Below are 21,221 nucleotides of genomic sequence, written 5' to 3'. Positions count from 1 at the left end.
TTTATTGTAATAAAAACTATTAATTATTAACTATTAATTATTATATAAAAATATTTTCATATTACACACACTAAATAAATAAATAAATAAATGATAAATACAGAACATGCAGGTTCAAACAATAATAAATAAATGGATAAATAAACAAATAAAATAAATAATTTTTATATTAATGAGTGAATGAATAAACAAATACAGAAAATCTGGGTTCAAACAAATAATATCAATAATAATAATAATAATAATTTATTATTATTATTATTATTATTATTATTATTATTATAACTGAAAGCTATTGCATCTTTATTCATATAAAGGTCTGCTGGAGGTTAACAACAGATAGCTAAAACAAACAAACAAATAAATAAAACCGTTCTAAAAAAACATTTATATATTTATTGAAATGTCTAAAAAGTGTTTAGTTTAATTTTGGTCCTGAATTTTTATAATGACAAACTATTTAATATTATATAGAAAGTATTTATTATTGTACTAAAATATGTCATATGACTAAATAGATAGATTACAAAACCCAGGTTCAAACAAAACAAAACAACACAAAAAAAAAACAAAAACAAGTTTGTGTCTAAAGCTTCAGGTTTGTCCAGCAACAGGTTACATACTATGCAAAATTGCATATTGATGTGTAACATGATGTACAGATGTAACTCTGTTACAGAGGATACAGACGACTGTAGCAAAACTTCTATAATGCAATCTATGTTGTTGAACAGTTAAGCAGAATTAGAGTAACCTTACCTGGCTTTTTGCCTTCTGTGACATTTTCCTCCACTTTCAGCTCTTCTAATTAAAGTTTTTAAAGAGAGAAATAAAAAAAAAATATTACTTTCAGTACATAATACGAAGTGCAGCATAAGCAAATTTTTAAATGACAAAGCAAGGACTTTCAATTTAGTATAGAATATCTATTAATGTGACATTTGGTTATCACGGTTGTTATGAGGTGGCATGACAAAGCTCAGTTCTCAGAGAAACCATTTTTACATGCAGCAGCAGACCACGATATCTGCAAATACCCACTGAGGCAGAGTGGAAGACTTGAATTTAAAAGTAATGGTGACCTTCAAAAGTTACTTTAAATGGATGAAAAGCAGGCTTGTGAAAAAAGTCACTTGAGACCTTGGCAGGATTTCATATCCTTAAACTTACTGAGATTTACAAAGGAGAAATACATTTTTATACTAAAGAGAAATTCTTGGTGAACCATAGGAGTAAGAAATTGTCATCTGAAGAATAAAAGCACTAAAATAATACAAAAGTTGCATTCACAAGTTAACTGTCCTGATCGAAGCAATTTGCCATTGCATATTGCCTTACATACAGACGGAATCAGACATAAAAACTAAGGATAAAATTATGTGGACAGATTAAGCAAAATTTAGTGAGATCTTATGTTGCTTCTTTAAGGAGAAGTTCACTTTCAGAAAAAAAATGACAGATAATTTACTCACCCCGTTGCCACCCAAGTTGTTCATGTCTTTCTTTCTCCAGTCGATAAGAAATTATGTTTCTTGAGGAAAAAAATCAGGAATCAGGAATTATCTCCATATAATGACTTCAATGGTGCCCCCAAGTTTGAACTTCCAAAATGCAGTTTAAATGCAGCTTCAAATGGCTCTAAATTATCCCAGACGAGAAAGAAGGGTCTTTTCTAGCAAAACGATTGTTCATTTTTTTGAAACAAATTAGCAATTTTTATACTTTTAACCTCAAACGCTCGTCTTGTCTAAGTCTGCATAAACTCTTTTTTTTTTTTTTTTTTTTTTTTTTTTTCCCGGTTCATTACGGTCAATACAGTTAGGGTATGTTGAAAAACTCCCATCTCATTTTCTTCCCCAGCTTCAAAATCACCCTACGTTGCTGCAGAAGTACCGACCCAGTGTTTACAAAGTGAACATGCAAAGAAGATCAAACGCCCTTTACAATAAAAAGGGTAAAACAGCGATGTAGCACGATTTTGACATTGAAGAAGAAAACAAGAGAGCATTTAATGTAAAAAATTACATAAATTGTCAATTTGTCTTGAAAATGACCGATCGTTTCGCTAGACTCTTCTTGCTCGGCTGGGATCGTTTAGAGCCATTTGAAGCTGCATTTAAACTGTATTTTGGAAGTTCAAACTTTGGGGCACCACTGAAGTCCACTATATGGAGAACATTCCTGAAATGTTTTCCTCAAGAAGCATAATTTCTTATCGACTGAAGAAAGAAAGACATGAACATCTTGGATGACAAGGGGGTGAGTAAGTTATCTGTACATTTTTGTTCTGGAAGTGAACTTCTTTAAGTCAATTTGTGAATTTGTGAATTTGTGCAAGTGGTTTGTGAATAAGAACCAGGGTTTTTACTGAGATAACATGCACTAAAGTGGTACAACGGTTAGTAAATTTGACCTTCAGTCTCTAACAAGCAAGTGAAGCGATTTGTGTTGTTAAAAAAGTAGGCGGGTGTTACAGTAGAATAATGTCATTAGGAGTTCACACAGGGCCAAGCAGCCAGCAGCATTAGTGTATTAATAGCTGCATTTAATTTGCAATTTCACTAATGCTGTTCAAAAATAATTTAATCTCTCTGGTTTAAGTGGGAACCTTGAATAGTAACAATGTGCTTCATTTGATTTCCAGTTATTGAAACGGTGAAGTTAATACATCCGGTGAATAGGGAATTGTACCTCAGTGTCGCCTGGAAGTTTTTGAAGTTCTCCCAAGTTCTACAATATGCAGGTACAGTACGCAGGATCACTATGAATGCTTAGCAATGCATTTCTAAATGCAGTCTGCAGATGTTTCAAACTGCTTACACAAACACATGCATTTGATTATTGCTTATGACTTTTGAATGATTAGGTACTGTATATGAAGCAAACAGGCTACAAAAAGCAGCTTGTAGAAGCTTCACACCATACTATTCCACACCTAATGGGTGTTAAAAAACATCTGGACTTACTTGCTGGTGCTGGTGACTCAGCTGCTTTCTCTGAAGACAGAAATGTGAGGACAGAATTATGGTTAGTAAAGATTAACCATGGAAACTTGGGCTGCATTCCAAAACCTAGAGAGATGTGTCACTGCCTTATTAGGCAGCATTCTAACTGAAATAGAACCTTAGAAGTGACTGATTTGGAATCATTTTTGGATGACTTATCCCTATAAATTTCTGTCTGTAAAGTCAGAGCCATGGACTGTTTTGTACCTTGGGTTTCTTCAGCTGTTTTCTTCTCATCTGGAACAGGTGTTCCTAGAGGTGAAGGAAATATGGGCTTGTCATATTTTCTTTTAGTCTCCTGTGATTTTACATTTACACAGTATGTAAATGTGACACCTTCATAATTGCACTTCAAGTATGCATGCTTTTACTCAAGTTTACAATAAGAGTTATTTCTATTCTTTAGGTGTCAGGAACACATGCTCAGTTATGTGATTACATATTCATGGAGCAGAACATGAAAGGTGCACTTCCTGTCATAAAAATAGAGAAATTCTGCCATGACTTCATCTGAAGTTATACAACTTGACACATCCAATTTTCTTGTGTCAACTGAAGTCTAGCGAGATTTTATTATTTATTTTTTTGCTTGATCCACCTTACAATCATCTATGCGGTACGTTCTCCAGAAACCAAAGCAAACATGTACCAGTGTTCACAACACAAAGCATCCACTGGGAAATTAATATAAAAACAATTCCTCAATATTTCGTCATGCTTGTCTGTTTTGTGCTGTGAGCCTTCAAGAATAAAATACAAAAACTTTGGATCCAGTTTTAGGGTTGTTAGCGATGGAAATCAAAGATGTTTTCTCTTTTTGGGGGGATATTCAAAGATACAGAGATGTCTAACAAGCTTTTTATAATGCAGTGTTAAATAATCATTAGAACTTACCCACAACTTTTTCTTTAATGGCTTGTTTGGCTTTTGGTGTTGATGCAACCTTCTTCTTAGCTAAAGATCAAACATAATCAGACATATTAGACTGATGTTACATTATACTGGACAGCAGTGCTGGGCAATATACTGGTTCAAATGGTAAACTGGTTTGAATAACACACACGGTATGAATTAAAAACGTGAGCTAAACAGTGTAGACAGCTACATGAATTAAAAGAAAATCCCTGTTACCTGCCTACACTTCTGATTAATGGTTAGAGAACTATTAATAACACACAACTAATTCTTTAACTGGGCAAATTAACCGACTGTAAACGGTCGTGAACAGAAGTCAGAGAGGCTGAAGACGAGCACAAAAAGGAGAAAATACTGTTCATGATGCGTGAAATATTGGAAAAAAAATTAATACCTGATTGGGGGTCAAGGTTTTTTTTAATGAATGTATCTCTGAGGGGAGCTAACTGTCTTCAGAAAAGTTTAGATGGTATTTTCATCTTACCTCCATATATTGTGTATTGAAGGGGCCATATGATGTTTTCCTTTGTCTTTTAGGCTGTTACAAGCAGTTTGTGCATATATAAGATCCGTAAAGTTGCAAAGATTCAAGTCTCAAACCCAAAGAGATATTCTTTATAAAAGTTACTCAGCCACGCCTTCCTAAAACAGCTCATTTAAAAACACCTCCACATGTCTACGTCATGGTGTGGGAAGATTTGCATGACTCTGCCCAAATGAATACGCAACGAAAGAAGGCATAAGTTTTATTCTCGCTGTAGTATTGTTGCAGCCGCTGCCATGTTGTGGAGATGCAGTGTGTTTCGTTGCGAAAGCGAAAGTACTTTGTTTGGCCTTCCAAATCAGTAAACAACTAGAAATCATTGGTTAAGTTATATTTACAGTACTGTTCCAGAACAGTATAACGCAAATATTTGAGTATGTGCAGCGCATTTTACGGAGGATTGTTTCCTGAAGCTGGGAGAGTAGCCTACAATGCTGGCTGTGGCCACTATAAAGTGGGGCAATTCCAACTTTGCAAGGACAGTCTGGCGCACATGCCTCATTATAAAGCGTTTTGTTGTTTTTGTCTCATCATGCCAGGACACGGCATCACAACATGGTAAGGGGAGTAACATTTTCGTCAGACGCTTGAGGTATTTGGCCAATCATAAAGCACTGAATAGCTGGCTAATCATAGCACACCACGCTTTTCAGAACTATGAGCTTTGTAAAAATCTACGCGTTTCAGAAAGGTGGGGGAGAGAGGAGCAACAATAATGTACAGTATGTGTTTTTTGAACCTTGTAAACACATTGCATTACACCAAATACACAAAATAACATTCTTTTTAGCATCATCATATGATCCCTTTAATGTAGCGCAGCACTGCTTTGTTTACAACAGTAATCAAGGTTGTATGGCTGCTGTTCCAGTAGCGCCACCTGCTGTCAGTGAGTGAATTTGCGCTCTCATTCAGCCCATGTGCTTATGTTTCATGCAGATGTTTTATGTAGCATAATTTCACAAAACTAAAGTCAGACCAGTCAGACCGCTTTAAATTTTGAAATTATACAATCTAGTTTGCATCAAAAACTGCTCATACAACATGTAGCCTATTGGTTTGGATCCTGTTTGTTTAAAATGCAGTGCTTCTGCAACTGCACAGTAAGGTAAAAAATGTTTTAAACTGTGAAATCGCCAGAATCCTAATAAAAAACATGGTACAGATTTTTGGTCAAACAGCCCAGCACTACTGTACAGTATGCAGTATAACACAGTATACAATATATATTTTAAAGAGCACTGATTTATCACTTTTACTTTTAGTCATGCTTGTCGATTACACTAAACAGGAATTGCTAGCTCTTGCAGTATTTGATGTGTTAGCCTTTAGAAGATGTCAATGAACTAAAGAAGTTAAAAGCACATAAATACTGTATACTGATTTCCTGTCAAGAAGTCGGCAAGTATTGCACGCAATAATTCTATACAGTCCATTAGCAATCTAAAACGCAATGACCTATCACTCAACATTGATAAAATCATTAATCAAAAGTGGTTGTTGTTTGGAGGATTACTGATCGAAATATCCACTAGAACAAACTGTCTTCAACACATTCAGAGCAAGATTGCAATGCTCATATTTTTGAACGAACGAACAAACAAAAACTTTTATTGTCATTTGTCCAACATTCCAAGCAAAAATCATTTTTGTCTCTCATTCCAAAAAAAGTGTACACACCCACTTTCCAAAATTCCAAATCCCATAGAAAACACAAGTGCAAATACTAGCACAACAGAACACCTAGAATGAGAGCACTGAGCTGCCGTCTCCATGTGCGCCGCCATCATCAGTTGCGTAATAAAATTTACCAGTTTTATTACTAATTTAGTTTATCCACTAAAACATGTTTATAAAAACAAGAGATTTGAAATGTACAAACAATATATTGGTCATTCTGTAATTGTGGGTACAGCAAATTTTAACAAGACAGTTGAACTAAAACTTACGTTTTATTTATGAAAATATATTTCTAAACATACCATATGCTCAGTGGTTCTAGGCTTCCATGTTGAGTATAGGCCCAAAACACTAAAAATGTCAACTAAGTTAACTGTTAACTGTGTTACCCAGTAAAGGTAACACGGTGGACAATAGCAAATATAGATGGTATTTTATGCACATATTCTTACATTCAAAAGCAGATATGTAAGGTCATGTGTGGGTTTTTGGTAAAAATAAAAACTTTTTTCTTCATATTGTCAAATTCTAAATGTACCCCTAATTATAGAATGACCCATATTTTTAAACATGTTTACATTTTCTGAAGAAAGATGTGGTGTTTGTTTAAAACTCACTGTTAAGATTCATGTAAGCAGATCTAATGGTGTCAGATAAGTTTTAAAATTAAATAGTGGATTGTTCAAATCCCTAACTCTTAAATCTGAGCAATAGCAAAACTTGTCATTGTCAAACACTACTGAAATCTTTACAGTAAAATAACCTACCCTCTGCTTTGGGCTTCACTTCTTTCACAGCTTTCTCTTCTTCCAATGTAGTGACACAAAAAAAGAATACAGAGTTATTGGATGAATTATAAAATAATCAAATAAATGACACGAAAAAATGATAAATATTTGTACTTCACATCTTAATGAAACGGTGTTTCATAATTGATGTTTAGATGCATGACTGTGGGGATTTTATGGCATCAAATAAACAAAATGGTATGCTGAGAAATGCGTACAACAACAAATGATTTTCCATCTGTGCAAATCTAGAAGCTGTTGTGAGCAACTGATTCAAAAGTACAGTAAAGGAGCAAAGCAGAATTCAACTAAAAGAACAAGCAGCAGGAACCACTACATATACTCTTAGCAAAACCCTGAAAGTCCAAGCAGTATGGCAAAACATTTTATGACATTGCCACGGGGTGGCTAACAGGCCCTTGCCTATAGAAGCGAGAAATATCATCCGATGTGAATATATTTATAACGGTTGCCAATTTCTAAACTCCCAGTTTAGCATACAGTTGAACCTCTTAAAGGAATTAATGCAAGAGAATAATACAAGGATTAAGACTTCTTACTACTTTAATAACAGCTATATATACTGTATGAATAATCAGCTGTGCAGTTTGTGAGGTTACCTTTATGTGAGGTTGTTGTTATTTTTGCTTTCTTTGTTACTGCTGGCTCTAGTGAGAAAAGGAGAGAGAATTAATATTCAAGATTTATGATTCCTATAGGCCAAACAACCCTGACAACTCTATTTATTCTATATTTAGCACTGTAGTGTCACTTTATTTCACAGGTAAACTTTATGATGGTATAAATACATCGATAAGTGTCTGAAATATAATATTACATATGTGTATATAATATAATATGCCACAAAAAAGTACCTTTCTTAGTAGAGGTAGATTTTGCCTTTTCTTTAGTGATCACTCGCTCTGCAAAAGAGGAAATTATAAGCTACTGCTCATTAATATAAAACTACAGCAAAGTCAGTTCCTGAACCATAATTACCTGTCCTTTTAGGCCTCTCTTTCACAGCAGTTGGCCCTAAATCATAAAAAATGATTTATTTAGTATGAAAATAGATCTGAAATTTATATTTAACCATCATTTTTCAATTATTCTTACCTTTCTTTTCCACTGAAGGTTTTACTTTGGCTTTAGCAACTGTGGCCTCTTGAAGACACACAGTACAAACGTACAAAAGGAAATATAAATGCACAAATTCAAATCCAAGTTGTTATAATACTGACAAACACTGAGTAAAGCATCTTCTCCTACATGATTAATAATACTTTAACTCAGATACTGCCTTTCATTTTAAAGGATCTCACCCTTCTTTGCAGGAGCTGCTTTGGCTTTTTCTTTTTCTTTTGGCGCAGCTGGTTCTGAAATCAGAGGTCAAAGGTTGTTACATGCTTCAGGTCCTAGAAAATATAATGCATTCCTACTGCTGGCACAAAACTCAAGATAAATTACTACTACACCTTTCTTTTTAGTGGCTTGTTTTGGCTTTGGCTTATCAGCTTCCGGTTCTTAAGCAAAGGAAACATTAAATTATATATATATAAAAAAAAAAAATTTAAGACAAATGCAAAATTATCATCATATAGAATTAAATCTTAATTATATTAGGAAATAAACACCTTTCAGAACAGTAGGAGCTTGATGAGTTGTTAAAATAGGAACTTCTGATTCTGAAAAAAACACAACTGTAGTGTTAATAAAAGTCTTGTGATGTATTAATTCTTTAGATTTTTTTTCAGTTAGCAGTAACCTATATCAGTGATCTGTATGAATATATTTAAATTAAAAAAAGTTTTGAATACCTGGAATAGCCGATGGTGGTAATGGGCTGCTTGTAACTATATGATGCACTGTAAGATAAATGATAAAACACATTTTAAGGCATTAAATAATAATTCAACCATGTTTAAAGGTATTTTATGTAAAATACACTGAGTTACAGTAATTGTAGGTGGCTGCATTACTCACCATACCAGCCAGGGGGCGCTGGACAGTACACAGGTGTTGGTCGGCACATGGGAACTGTTTCTCCAGGTTGTGAAAAGAAGGATTCAGAGTTACAACAGACTGACTGTAGATTGCGTGTTATTGCTGCTGTCTTTTTGCATTATGTGAATATAACGCAATGTAATATTAAAAAGTCACAAGGCTATGAGTTGCACTCACGATCTTCTATCGGAGCTGGAGCAGCTGACACTTGCACATCCTCCGAGGCTCTAGATCCTGTTATTAGGAGAAGGGAATGTACCACTGTCATAGTTAGATCAAATGGAATTTAAAATTTGCCATCAACTTAGAGGAACAGTTCAGCTGAAAAATGAAAAATCTGTCATCATTTACTCATTGATCAAAACCGGTATGATTTCTTTCTTCTGTAGAACACAAAAGAAGATGTTAAGCAGGATGTTCATGCTGCTCTGTTTCATATAATACAAATATATGTGACCAGGGCCTGTCCAGAAATTATATAAAAGCACCATAACAGCATATCATTTGTGCCATATCATTATAAGTTGTCATCTTAGTCTCCATGGTAGTAAATTTATTTAATTTGAATATGTGCATATTTATATTTTCACAGAAGATTTGGAATATCACTCACAACTTATACACTACCAGAAGTTTTTGAACAGATTCTTAATGGTTTTTTTTTTTTTTTTTTTTAAAGAATTCTCTTCTGCTCACCAAGCCTGCATTTATTTGATCCAAAAATACAGCAAAATCAGGAAAATTGTAAAATATTTTTATTATTTAAAACAACTGCTTTCTATTTATATATATTAAAATGTAATTTATTCCTGTGATCAAAGCTCATTTTGCAGCATTATTACTCCAGTTTTTAGTGTCATAAAAACTGAAATCATTCTAATATGCTGATTTGCTGTTCAAGAAACATTTTTTATCATTATTATTATCAATATTTAAAACAGTTGAGTAAATTTTTTTTTTGGATTCTTTGATGAAAAGAAAGATCCAAAGATCAGCATTTATCTGAAATAAAAAAAAGCTTTTGTAACATTATACAGTAAAACATTCAAAAGTTTGGAGTCAGTAATATATATATATTTTTTAATTATAGAAATGAAAACTTTTATGTCGGCGCCGATAGTCGGTAGTGTGCCGACATATAGCACAACTGTGCTCGCGGCAACCCGAGTTCGAATCCCGACTCGAGGTCCTTTGCTGATCCAACCCCACTCTTCCACCTAATACTATATATATATATATATATATGTGTGTGTGTGTGTGTGTGTGTGTGTGTGTATATATATATATATATATATACACTTTTATTTAGCAAGGATGCTTTAAACTGATGATGAAAAAGTGATGATAAAGATATTTATAATGTTTCAGATAAATGCTGTTCGACATAAAATGCTGTTTCGAAGTAAAATGCTGTTTCGAAATAAATGGACTCAGCTGTTTTGAACATAATAATAATAAATGTTTTTTTGAGCAGCAAATCAGAATATTACAATGATTTCTGAAGGGTCATGTGACTGGAGTAATGATGCTAAAAATTCAGCTTTGTAATCACAGGAATAAATTACATTTTTAAATATATTCAAATAGAAAATGGTTATTTTAAATAGTAAAAATATTTCAACATTTTACTGTTTTGCTGTACTTCGGATCAAATAAAAACAGGCTTGGTGAGCAGAAGAGGCTTTCTTTAAGAACATTAAAAATCTTTTAAGTAGTAGTTTATGGACCACTTTTTTGGTGCTTTTTTGTCATTTTTGGAGTTTGATAGTCCCTTGTTAGTATTCATGTGTGTTAAAGAGTGTGTGAATATTCAGCAAAATATCTCCTTTTGTATTCCATGGAAGAAAGAAAGAGAGGTTTGGACAGACAGAACTTTCATTTATGAATGAACTATATCTTTAATGTATGATTAGATCATGTGAATTTACTTCTCATTTTGGGTATGTTGACAGCCGCTGCTTTTGCTTTTGGAGCTGTGAAGCAGAGAGCAAATTTAAATCTGCATTATTCATTGCTATGATTATCAAAATAATTTGAAACATGTCTTTCATGTTATGATCTAAAAACAAAAAAGCCGGCACACATTGTACTTATTCTTTTGTACCTTTCTTTGCTTTCTCTAGTCTTGTTCTTACTGGAACCTCTTTTTCTGATGAGCAAATGTTAGTGAGGGGGTGAAATAGAAAAAAAGACTTAAGTACAATGTCTTAAAGTGCCTATTTATATTTAATAAAGCTGTGCTTTTTATGTAAAGAAGGTTACTGCACCTTTTCTCTGTTTAAGCAGGGGTTCCCTTTTCCTAGTCTCAGCTTCTGGAGAGGGAAAACACATTAAACAATTTAAAATTCCTTCCAGATCAAAACATGTATGATTATCTTCAAATTTGTTGCCACAAATTTGCTTAGCTGAAAATGAATTTTTACACTGTGCCTCTTGCACAGTATCTTTACAGTGTTTGCTGGCATAATGAGAACATTGTGTCAAATGCACCATAAAGGACGTTTAATTGAAAAAGTATATTTTGCTAATTGAATTTGAATTTAAGAATAAATTAATTTCGTAAAGATAAAAATTGGCACGAAATGTCCCATGGTGTTTGCTCACAATGATCTGATAATTTTATTGCATTAATATTTACACTCCAATAACAGAACAATGTTTTAAAGCACCTAAATATGCTTTATCAATAGATTAGTCTACTACTTTACTAGTTTTGCACAGGCTTGTTGAGCTGTACTGCTAAAGCAAGCAGTGTGCTTTAGAAATCGACAGTTGCCTTGAGCTAAACCAGCTTTAATCAAACAAAACAATGCATCACATACTCTTGCGCTCAAGGGTGACTCTTTTAGCTGTGAAATGAAAAACAGTCAGACATGAATCAGACCAAAGTGCTTTGTTTAGAGAGAGTTGAAAATTGTCTGCAGCAACAGGTCACTTCATGATGACTAAATCACTGATACTGTACATTGATGGTGAAAAAAAGTCTTTGCCAGATCTATCAGTAGTCATGACGGATGTTGGAATATATTATACTTCTCTAAAATTAGCATGTTAGAGCAGAAATACTCCTAATGTCCTAAAGTATTCCTAAGGGTTGGGGTTTTAATAAAAAAAAAAAAAAAATCTAGATGAACAGATATGCACCAGGGGGCACTATTGTGTTTGTCAAAGCTGTTGGAAATGCGAGAAATCCAGCTATTTTACTCATATAAGATCCTCAGTGATGTCCTCTAAAACAGATTCATATATTATTATAGGTCATAGATGAGATCATATACCTTTTATTCATTTCTAAAGCTACAGGCTTAAAAGAACAAAAATGGGCAGGCTAACAGACCATATTGTATTTTAAATACTTACTAACTTATGTTCATGCAACTGTTGTATTACATCTGTGGTCTCATGCCTACAATTAAATAATGTTTAAATATGTAGTTTGTTACTGAGAGAGCTATTTTACTTAAACTGTTTTAATTTACTGTTTTATTTGAATGATTTTAAAACTAATACTGTATGTTTGTATGTCCAAGCATAATCCATGATGCTCAAAGAAAACATACTTAAAGTATTTTCAAAAGTATCGATTATTAGCTTATTGTAATTGTAAAACAATGCATTATTAGCTGCAGTAAAAGTCTTTCACTTAACAAATACAGTATAAACACACCTCTTTTCTTTACTTTATCTGCTTCAGCTGGAAGAAAAAAGGAGAAAAAGTACAATAAGTGACAATTAACAGCCCTTTAATTTGTTGTTCCGCTAGATGGCGACTGTAAGTGGACACATTTGTCTGCTGCTTGATACATAATAATAAAAATCTCATAATAAACAACAACACAAACCACCAAACATGGTTTTGCTGAGCTCATTAGTGGCAAAAGTTTTGTCTAGCAATTTCAGACATGGTTACTGAGAGGAACAAAATGTAATTTTGAAGCACAGCTGTTTTTTTCCATGTGCTATTCTGTAAGCACATCCAAATTAAATTGTAAAAGCAATGGTATTTAGTAGAAATGAGTTTAAAGTAAGGAGTAAGGGTCAGTAGGAGAGCAAATACACTGCCAGTCAAAAGTTTTTGAACAGTAAGATTTTAATGTTTTTTAAAGAAGTCTCTTCTGCTCATCAAGCCTGCATTTGTTTAATCCAAAATACAGAAAAGCAGTAATATTGTGACATTTTTGCTTTTTGCTATTGTGAAAAACTGCTTTCTGTCTAAATATTTTACCCCAGTCTTCAGTGTCACATGATCCTTCAGAAGTCATTCTGATATGCTGATTATGCTGATTTGCTATTTAAGAAACATTTTATTATTATAATTATTATTATTATCATCAATATTTAAAACAGTTGAGTAAATTTTTTCAGGATTTGTTGATGAATAGAAAGATCCAAAAATCAACATTTATCTAAAATAATAAGCTTTTGTAACATTATACACTATACCTTTCAAAAGCCTTTTACAAGGGTACTTTAAATTGATCAAAAGTGATGATAAAATACATTTATAATGTTACAAAAGATTTCTATTCAGAAAAATGCTGTTCTTCTGAATTTTTTATTCATCAAAGATACCTAAGTTCTACTTAGCTGTTTTTAACACAACAAGAATAATAAATGTTTTTGAGCAGAAAATCAGAATATTAGAATGATTTCTGAAAGATCATGTGACTGGAGTAATGATGCTAAAAATTCAGCTTTGAAACCACAGGAATAAATTACATTTTAAAATATATGAAAATAGAATTGTTTTTTTTTAAATAGTAAAAATATTTCAAAATTTTACTGATTTTGCTGTATTTTGAATCAAATAAATGCAAGATCGGTGAGCAGAAAAGACTTCTTTAAAAAAAACATAAAAAGTCTGTTCAAAAACTTTTGACTGGTAGTGTATATACATTATATCAAATCAAATATTATGATACGGAAATGAACCCACAAGGCCCATACTTAATGCATACGCTGTATGTACATTTTTTCCATGTTGTGTGCATGCATATGTTGTCTTCATAAATTTATAGTACATTCACCTGTTCAGTCACTTCACTGATGCAAATACGTTTTTAGGTACACATCATTCACCAATCCAATACATTTTTAGCATGCAATTTATTGCATGTGCAAAATACCTCTTGGTCAGTTGTTTTTGCATGAAAAGCTCGCAATATTTGTTAGAGCTGAATCCACAAATATACTGACATGTCTCTGATTTATCCATGAGACATGGCCAGTGTGATTTGCTTTAGAATGGCTGTGTTATGCAGAAAATTGAAAATATGCCCAGGCTTTTTTTATTATATTTTAAAACAACATGCATGATATTGACCTTGCAAGTCAATACCAAGTACCTTTTTGTTCCTTTGGTTTAGTGTCTTGGGCTTTTTGAGGCTCTTTATGTATTACTGAATCCATACAAGGACAGGTAGAGGGCTCTTTTTGTTTGTCTAGATACAAACAAATGCAAAATAGTGAGTGTCATTTTAGACTAGTGATTCATTCAATTTCTTGTCTATTTTAGTCTTCTTTGGTTCATATGAAACATCAGCTCTGACGTTGTGTTTTTTTCCCTGGCATACTCAGACTTGCTTGTCAACACCAACATCAAATCAATCGCAAAAAAAGTCTATTAAATCTGAAAATTATTATGATGTATATGAAAAAAAAATGATGAAAGACACAGACTAATGAGAGATGTATTAGATTAGCCTTGTTTAAATCAACACTGGATGATAAAGATCGCATTGGCAGCTAAACACGGAGATAAATGTCTTCTACAGCTTAATATATTGATGTCATTATCTTTAAAACCCATAATGTGCTTATGACATCAGAGGCCAATGCCAGATTTTACGTCCATAAATCAAAATGTTATTACCAAAATTAATTTTTAAAGTGGTGGTAGTAAATCACGGGATACAAATATGACACCTTCATTATAAGTTTGGATTGCATAAATTTGTCAGAATTAATGTGACAATTTTTGATGAAATACCACCCCATCTGTAAAGAGATTGGATTATTATAGTAAGAAGGAAACCAGCTAAAAATAAAAACAGGTTGACGTGCTCGCCAACAAACGGAGATTAACAATAATGACATATCTGAGGATGCTGGCTGAGAAGCCGGGAAATGTTTTTAGCGGCTGCGAGAATTCCAAGAAGTCTCTTTGAATAATAATTATATTGAAATTCAAAAAGCCGGATTTGATTGTGCTTACATGCTTGCAGGGAATTACAGGGAGGTGTCACTCAAAATGCCTTTAACCTAAAATGCTAATGCCATTTTTGATATCAGTCAACCCTGCAGCCGAGTACATGATCTGTGTTATTAAAACAGCATGCATTCTTTCTTCCTTTGTTTTTTCACTGACCTTTGCTGCTGAAGTTTATTAGCTAATAAAATGCATTTACTCTTTTCTGATTAAGATCAGCAGGGGCGTTGGAAGTTGTAGGATAGGATATTATCGCTTTGACTTTGATTTGCCAGTGAAACTTCATATATTGAATTTGTGTAAATTCTTGTATGAAATGACATTGGGATAAATTTGTCAAACTGTTGTGCCGCTTTTACGCATTAAACCCCAATCCAGTGTAACTAGACACTGTCTCCGTTGGTGTAGCACTGCTCAATGTGTATTTAAAGTCATTGCCACTAATTTCTGCTGCAAATTATTTTAAAATAAAATAAAATATAGTTTATTTTATTTTATTTTAAACTTAAAAAATAAAAAATAAAATAATTCCTTATGTAAAATAAAATGTTTCTTTTTAAAAACAATAGCAGCACTTACATTATAATTGTGTAATTGTGAGCTTTTTTTTAAATAACAAAAAAAAATATAATAAATTAAATAAAACTGAAATAAATTATTTCTCTATTTAGAGACAATAGCAGCACTTACACTATGAATTTGTACTGACCTTTTTAAAAATAAAATAAAATAGAGTAAAATCAAATTTTAAAAATGTAATATTAAATATGAAACAATAGCAGCACTTACACTGTAATTGTGTATCAACCTTTTTAAAATGAAAAAAAAAAAATTGTTTCTTAATTTGGAGACAGTATTAGCACTTCAATAGTAGAGGCAATAGTAACACTTTCACTGTAATTGTGAACTGACCTTCTTTTTTAAATAAAATAAGAAATGTAACTGCATTTTGACACTCTTTTTAAAAAAACAATACAAAATGTAATTAAATAAAAAATGTAATATAAAATACAATGTTTCTCTATTTAGGGACAGAAGCAGCACTTACACTGTAATTGTGTACTCAGTTTCTTTTTTTTAAATAATAATAAAAAAAAATGATATTGAATAAGAGACAATAGCAGCACTTACACTATGATTTTGTGCTGATCTTTTTTATATAAAATAAAATAAATTAAAATTGTTTTTTAATTTGGAGACAATAGTAGCACTTCTTTTTTAAACAAAATAAAATAAGCAACTTACAATGCAATTGTGTAATGACACTCTTTTTAAAAAATAAAATAAAAAATTAAATAAATGAACATTTTAAAATACATTTCTCTATTTATAGACCATAGCAGCACTTAACCTGTAATTGTGCACTGACCTTCTTATTTAAATAAATAAACAAATAATAAATAAATAAATAAATAAATGTAATATTAAATAAGAGACAACAACAGCACTAACATTAAGATTTTGTGCTGACCTTTTTTAAATAAAATAAAATATTTCTTAATTTGGAGACAATAGTAGCACTTCTTTTTTTTTGTTTAAATAGAATAAAATAAGCAACTTACAACATAATTGTAAATAAAATAAAATAATTTAAAAAAATTAAATAAATAAAATAAAATATTTCTCTACTTAAGAGACCATAGCAGCACCTACATTGTAATTGTGCACTGACCTTCTTTTTTAAACAAAATAAAATAAAAATAAATATTTTAATAGTAAATAAGAGACAATAGCAGCACTTACACTGTAATTGTAATCTTTAAAAAAAATAATCATAATAATAAAATAAGCAATTTACAATGTAATTGCGTACTGACACTCTTTTTAAAATATAAATTAAAATGTTTCTGTATTTAGAGACAATACCAGCACTTACATTATGATTTTGTACTGACCTTCTTTTTTTAAAATAAAATAATAAAAAAAATATATATATATATTAAATAGGATACAATAGCAGCACTTACACTGTAATTTTGTACTGACCTTCTTTTTAAAATAAAATAATATAAAATAAAACAAAATAAATTTGGGGACAACATTTGTACTTAAACTGACTCTCTTTAAAAAAAACAAAAACAAACATAATAATAATAATAATAAAATAAAATAAAATAAAATAAAATAGTTTCTCTATTTAGAAACAATAGCAGCACTGTAATTATGTCCTGACCTTCTTTTTCAGCCTCCGCCACAGGTTCCTCTGCTTCTTTTTCTTTCACTTCCTTGGCTGCCCCTGTTTTAAGGAATAAAGCAAACAAAACAAAAGGTGTGAGTCTTGCAGCCCAGAAAGAAAATAGAAAGACAAAAGACACAGACATGTACTTGCTTACACACACACAGACACATCCACACAATGCCAACTTTGATGTTCAGATCCTTTTTGTACTTTGTTTGTGCTTTCTGTGCAGACTGTTCAACCCCATGGGTCAAAATGGATCTCTTCAAGTCCCACATTTTTGCTCTCTCTCCCCTACCAGCAGGCTTCTTTCTCTCAGCAGGGATTTATTCTGTTGTGTGAAACATATCTAATGATGTTCTTGATAGAGGAATGACAGAGTATCTGCTGCTTGCCTGCAGGCAGGGCCGAGATTCTCATTTCTCTGGCCTGCTCTCTGCAGTAAATGGAATGGGGTGACGTTATTGCTGTAATTTTCTGTGGAGCACAACATTTTAAAGAACTAAAGTACAAAGTAGTAAAGTCAAAAACAAGTCAAATCTATTTGTGTTAACCTTGTCAATGAAACAGATCAGCAGGACAAAACCCTGGGATATTTTTGGACAAGAACGGGTGGAAAAAGACTCCCAAATACTTCTTAATGATGGGGCCAAAGTAAGCGCACACATTTACTGAACAATACTGGATTATACACTTTAATAAAATAAAAAAAAAAAATATATATATATATATATAAAAAAAATATGCATTTCTTTATGTTAGGCCCAAAGCAAGCACATGCACTGCACCTTGAACACATTATGATCAGACTGTATTGCTGCCATTTATTTACTTAATACTGAATTTTACACATTTTTGGTTAATAATACAAAATTATAAACTAAAAACAAAATAAAATAAAATAAAATAAAAATTAAATTAAATATAAAATCAGAATTATGATTATGAAGGGGTCAAAGCAAGCATAAACAGTGCAATGTATTTATCATAATTATTATTTTAATGAATAATGAATTTTTTTTTTTTTAATAAAAGAAAATAAAGAAAAAAATTTAGAAAAAGACTTCCAAATTATGATTTATTATAAAGGAGTCAAAGTAAGCATACACAGTGCTATATTTATTATCGTATTTATTTACTGAGTAATACTAAATTATCAACTTTTTGGTTTATAAAAAATTAAATATATTATAATTTTTTATTACATAAAATATATAATTATTAATATATATAATAATAAAAAAGAAGCATTATAAAATAATAATAAAAATTATAATTATGATTATGAAGGGGCCAAAGCAAGCTTACACTGTGCAATGTATTTATTATTGTTTATTTACTAAATAGTACTGGATTATCCACTTTATTTTGTTTAAAATTAAATTAAATTAAATATAAAATCAGAATTATGATTATGAAGGGGTCAAAGAAAGCATAAACAGTGTAATGTATTTATCATAATTATTATTTTAATGAATAATTATTAATTATTCTTTTTTAAATAAAATTAAATAAAATTTAAAAAGTGGAAAAAGACTACAAAATTATGATTGATTATGAAGGAATCAACGCAAGCATACACAGTGCAATATTTATTACTATATTTATTTACTGAATAATACTGAATTATCAACTTTTTTGTTAATTAAAAAATTAAATAAAATTAAATAATAAAATAAAATAAAATAAAATAAAATAAAATAAAATAAAATTCAATAAAATTCAATTAAATTCAATTATTAAACTAAATTAAATATAACTTTTTTATTACATTTTTTAAATAAAATAAAATAATACAATAAAATAAAACTTTATGCCAACACCTGTGTAGTGATCAGTGGATGTTACTGTGAAAATTGAATGAAAACATGGCTAAAAATAAAATTATTTAATTTTACTTCATAAAGGTAATGGTCAACTTAAAATCTACATGAGCAATATTAAATTCAGTGTGAATATTTTTGTTTTTTAAAAACATAAATAAATAAATAAATAAATAAATAAATAAATAAATAAATAAATAAATAAAATCAGAATTATGAAGGGGCCAAAGGACGCATACAAAGTGCAATGCATTTATTATCATATTTATTTTCATGAATAATTATGAATTATTCTTTGTTTGTTTAAAATAAAATAAAATACTTTATGCCAACACCTGTGTAGCGATCAGGGATGTTGCTGTGGAAATTTAATGAAAGCATAGCTAAAAATAAAAAGATTTAATTTCACATCATAAAGGCAACAGTTAACTTGAGATCTGCATGAGACATATTAAATTCAGTGTGCATAAATGCCCACAGACTTTACATACATTTTTTTTTTTAAATCTGTTCATTTCACAAACAGCAGGAGATTAAGTGCAAATCAATATGTAGCTGCAAAACCACTGAAAGTGGAAAAACTCTGAACACATTTAACTAGAAAAGTAAAGTTTGAATTCTTGACAAAAACGTGTTTGAGAGTTTAAATAATCTAAAAACATCTTATGACAGGCTATTTTGGCTTACTTGAGCAGTTTGTTATCTCCATGATTGCTACAGTTGCCTAGTCTGCTGAATGGCTGTTGAAATGCAGTTGCTATGCTGAAATAAAATAAAATAAAATAAAATAAAATAAAATAAAATAAAATAAAATAAAATAAAATAAAATAAAATAAAAACATTTATGGGTCTGGTGCATAAACATAGCCACTACGTTAAGAGTGTCCTAAGAAATCTGACCAAATAGCAGTAAGGGCTAATCAGCCTTACTTTTTGGATTCAAGTCAGACCAATCTGCCTGGTCTTTCTTTGGTCTTCCGCCTAACAAGTCAATAATATCGCCAGATATGTTTCTTCAAATAAGCAAGCCAAAAGATGACAGTGGCAAGGAACCCAAACTCCATCGTAATAGAAATAGAGAAAAAAACCTGACTTGTGTTGCAGCCTCGAATTAAACCACACCATGCTGATCCAGCACAATATAAATAAAGGTGACTTTTATATAATCTTTGCAACATCTCAGAACACCTTACTTACAGCCTCGTGACTCCCAAGCAACAAGTCAGAAAACATTAGCAACCACATACCCTGCAGAATTACCAGTATAATGAGCTTTTCTCATTTCTGAAATGTATTTGAACCTCTCTGTATAATATATATGTGCGAGTTGTTCATGTAGTGCTGTGGCACCGTGTGTAGCCACAGTCTCATCGTGTTCCAGTGTCGTCTCTGCAGGCACAAGTACACCTCATTCTGCTGTTCCCTGACAGAAGCAGCAGCAGTCAGTCGTCTGAACTCATCTGAGCTCTGAGTCTGTAATACTGCTGTGTCATACACTGTCTCAGAGCGGGATTAGATTTCCATCTTGCAATACACACATGGCTTTATCCCCAATCTCCTCTCCAGATTTTAATCTGATACCCAGTCGGAACTTTTGCCCTCAGGAGGAATTCAGAAAAATTCTAGTTCAACACCATATCGATAAATCAAATAACAAGAATAATTGGAAAGGGAGGAATACATCTCACTGGAGGGAATCATATTATAGAGGTCTTTGTGCTTTTTGTGCTTTAATTTAATGTTCATTTTAACATGGCCGAGGTTATACCTTTTTTGCATTATTTATGATTTTGTGGTGTTTAGCCAGATATGTTGAGGGAAATCAAAAAATTATATTATATATATATATAATGTATATATATTTTATATATAATTTATGTATATATATGTGTGTGTGTGTGTGTGTGTGTGTGTGTGTGATTTTAATACATAAATAGTCAATATTCATTTAACTGTTCAGACTGTTGCGGGAAAACGAAAAATATATACAATACATAAATAATTCATATAAATATTCAAATAATTATTTTAACCAAATCTTTAAAAATGTATATATATTAAGTAAAAAATTAAAA

The 21,221-nt window shown here is 31.4% G+C and overlaps 1 protein-coding gene across 6 annotated transcripts in view; it reads right to left on the bottom strand.

The window, feature by feature from the left end:
* Positions 1 to 21,221, bottom strand: part of trdn (triadin) — a 64,327-nt gene that overhangs the window by 4,411 nt on the left and 38,695 nt on the right. For 2 of the 6 annotated variants that reach the window (XM_051137742.1, XM_051137746.1), the window contains 22 exons: positions 17,318 to 17,380; positions 14,282 to 14,377; positions 12,604 to 12,630; positions 11,759 to 11,785; positions 11,204 to 11,248; positions 11,041 to 11,085; positions 10,865 to 10,909; positions 9,114 to 9,170; positions 8,916 to 8,975; positions 8,750 to 8,797; positions 8,567 to 8,617; positions 8,408 to 8,455; positions 8,255 to 8,308; positions 8,049 to 8,096; positions 7,932 to 7,967; positions 7,808 to 7,855; positions 7,553 to 7,600; positions 6,912 to 6,950; positions 3,900 to 3,959; positions 3,213 to 3,257; positions 2,967 to 2,996; positions 760 to 804 (listed from right to left, as the gene is read on the bottom strand). In XM_051137742.1, coding sequence (XP_050993699.1) covers positions 760 to 804; positions 2,967 to 2,996; positions 3,213 to 3,257; positions 3,900 to 3,959; positions 6,912 to 6,950; positions 7,553 to 7,600; positions 7,808 to 7,855; positions 7,932 to 7,967; positions 8,049 to 8,096; positions 8,255 to 8,308; positions 8,408 to 8,455; positions 8,567 to 8,617; positions 8,750 to 8,797; positions 8,916 to 8,975; positions 9,114 to 9,170; positions 10,865 to 10,909; positions 11,041 to 11,085; positions 11,204 to 11,248; positions 11,759 to 11,785; positions 12,604 to 12,630; positions 14,282 to 14,377; positions 17,318 to 17,380 — 1,065 coding nt within the window. The remainder of the gene's footprint in view (positions 1 to 759; positions 805 to 2,966; positions 2,997 to 3,212; positions 3,258 to 3,899; positions 3,960 to 6,911; positions 6,951 to 7,552; positions 7,601 to 7,807; positions 7,856 to 7,931; positions 7,968 to 8,048; positions 8,097 to 8,254; positions 8,309 to 8,407; positions 8,456 to 8,566; positions 8,618 to 8,749; positions 8,798 to 8,915; positions 8,976 to 9,113; positions 9,171 to 10,864; positions 10,910 to 11,040; positions 11,086 to 11,203; positions 11,249 to 11,758; positions 11,786 to 12,603; positions 12,631 to 14,281; positions 14,378 to 17,317; positions 17,381 to 21,221) is intronic. The other 4 variants (XM_051137743.1, XM_051137744.1, XM_051137745.1 and 1 more) reach the window with 4 other exon arrangements.

The sequence above is a fragment of the Labeo rohita genome, chromosome 20 (assembly GCF_022985175.1).
Source record: "Labeo rohita strain BAU-BD-2019 chromosome 20, IGBB_LRoh.1.0, whole genome shotgun sequence".
NCBI lineage: Eukaryota > Metazoa > Chordata > Actinopteri > Cypriniformes > Cyprinidae > Labeo > Labeo rohita.
This window is presented reverse-complemented; position numbering and strand designations above follow the sequence as displayed.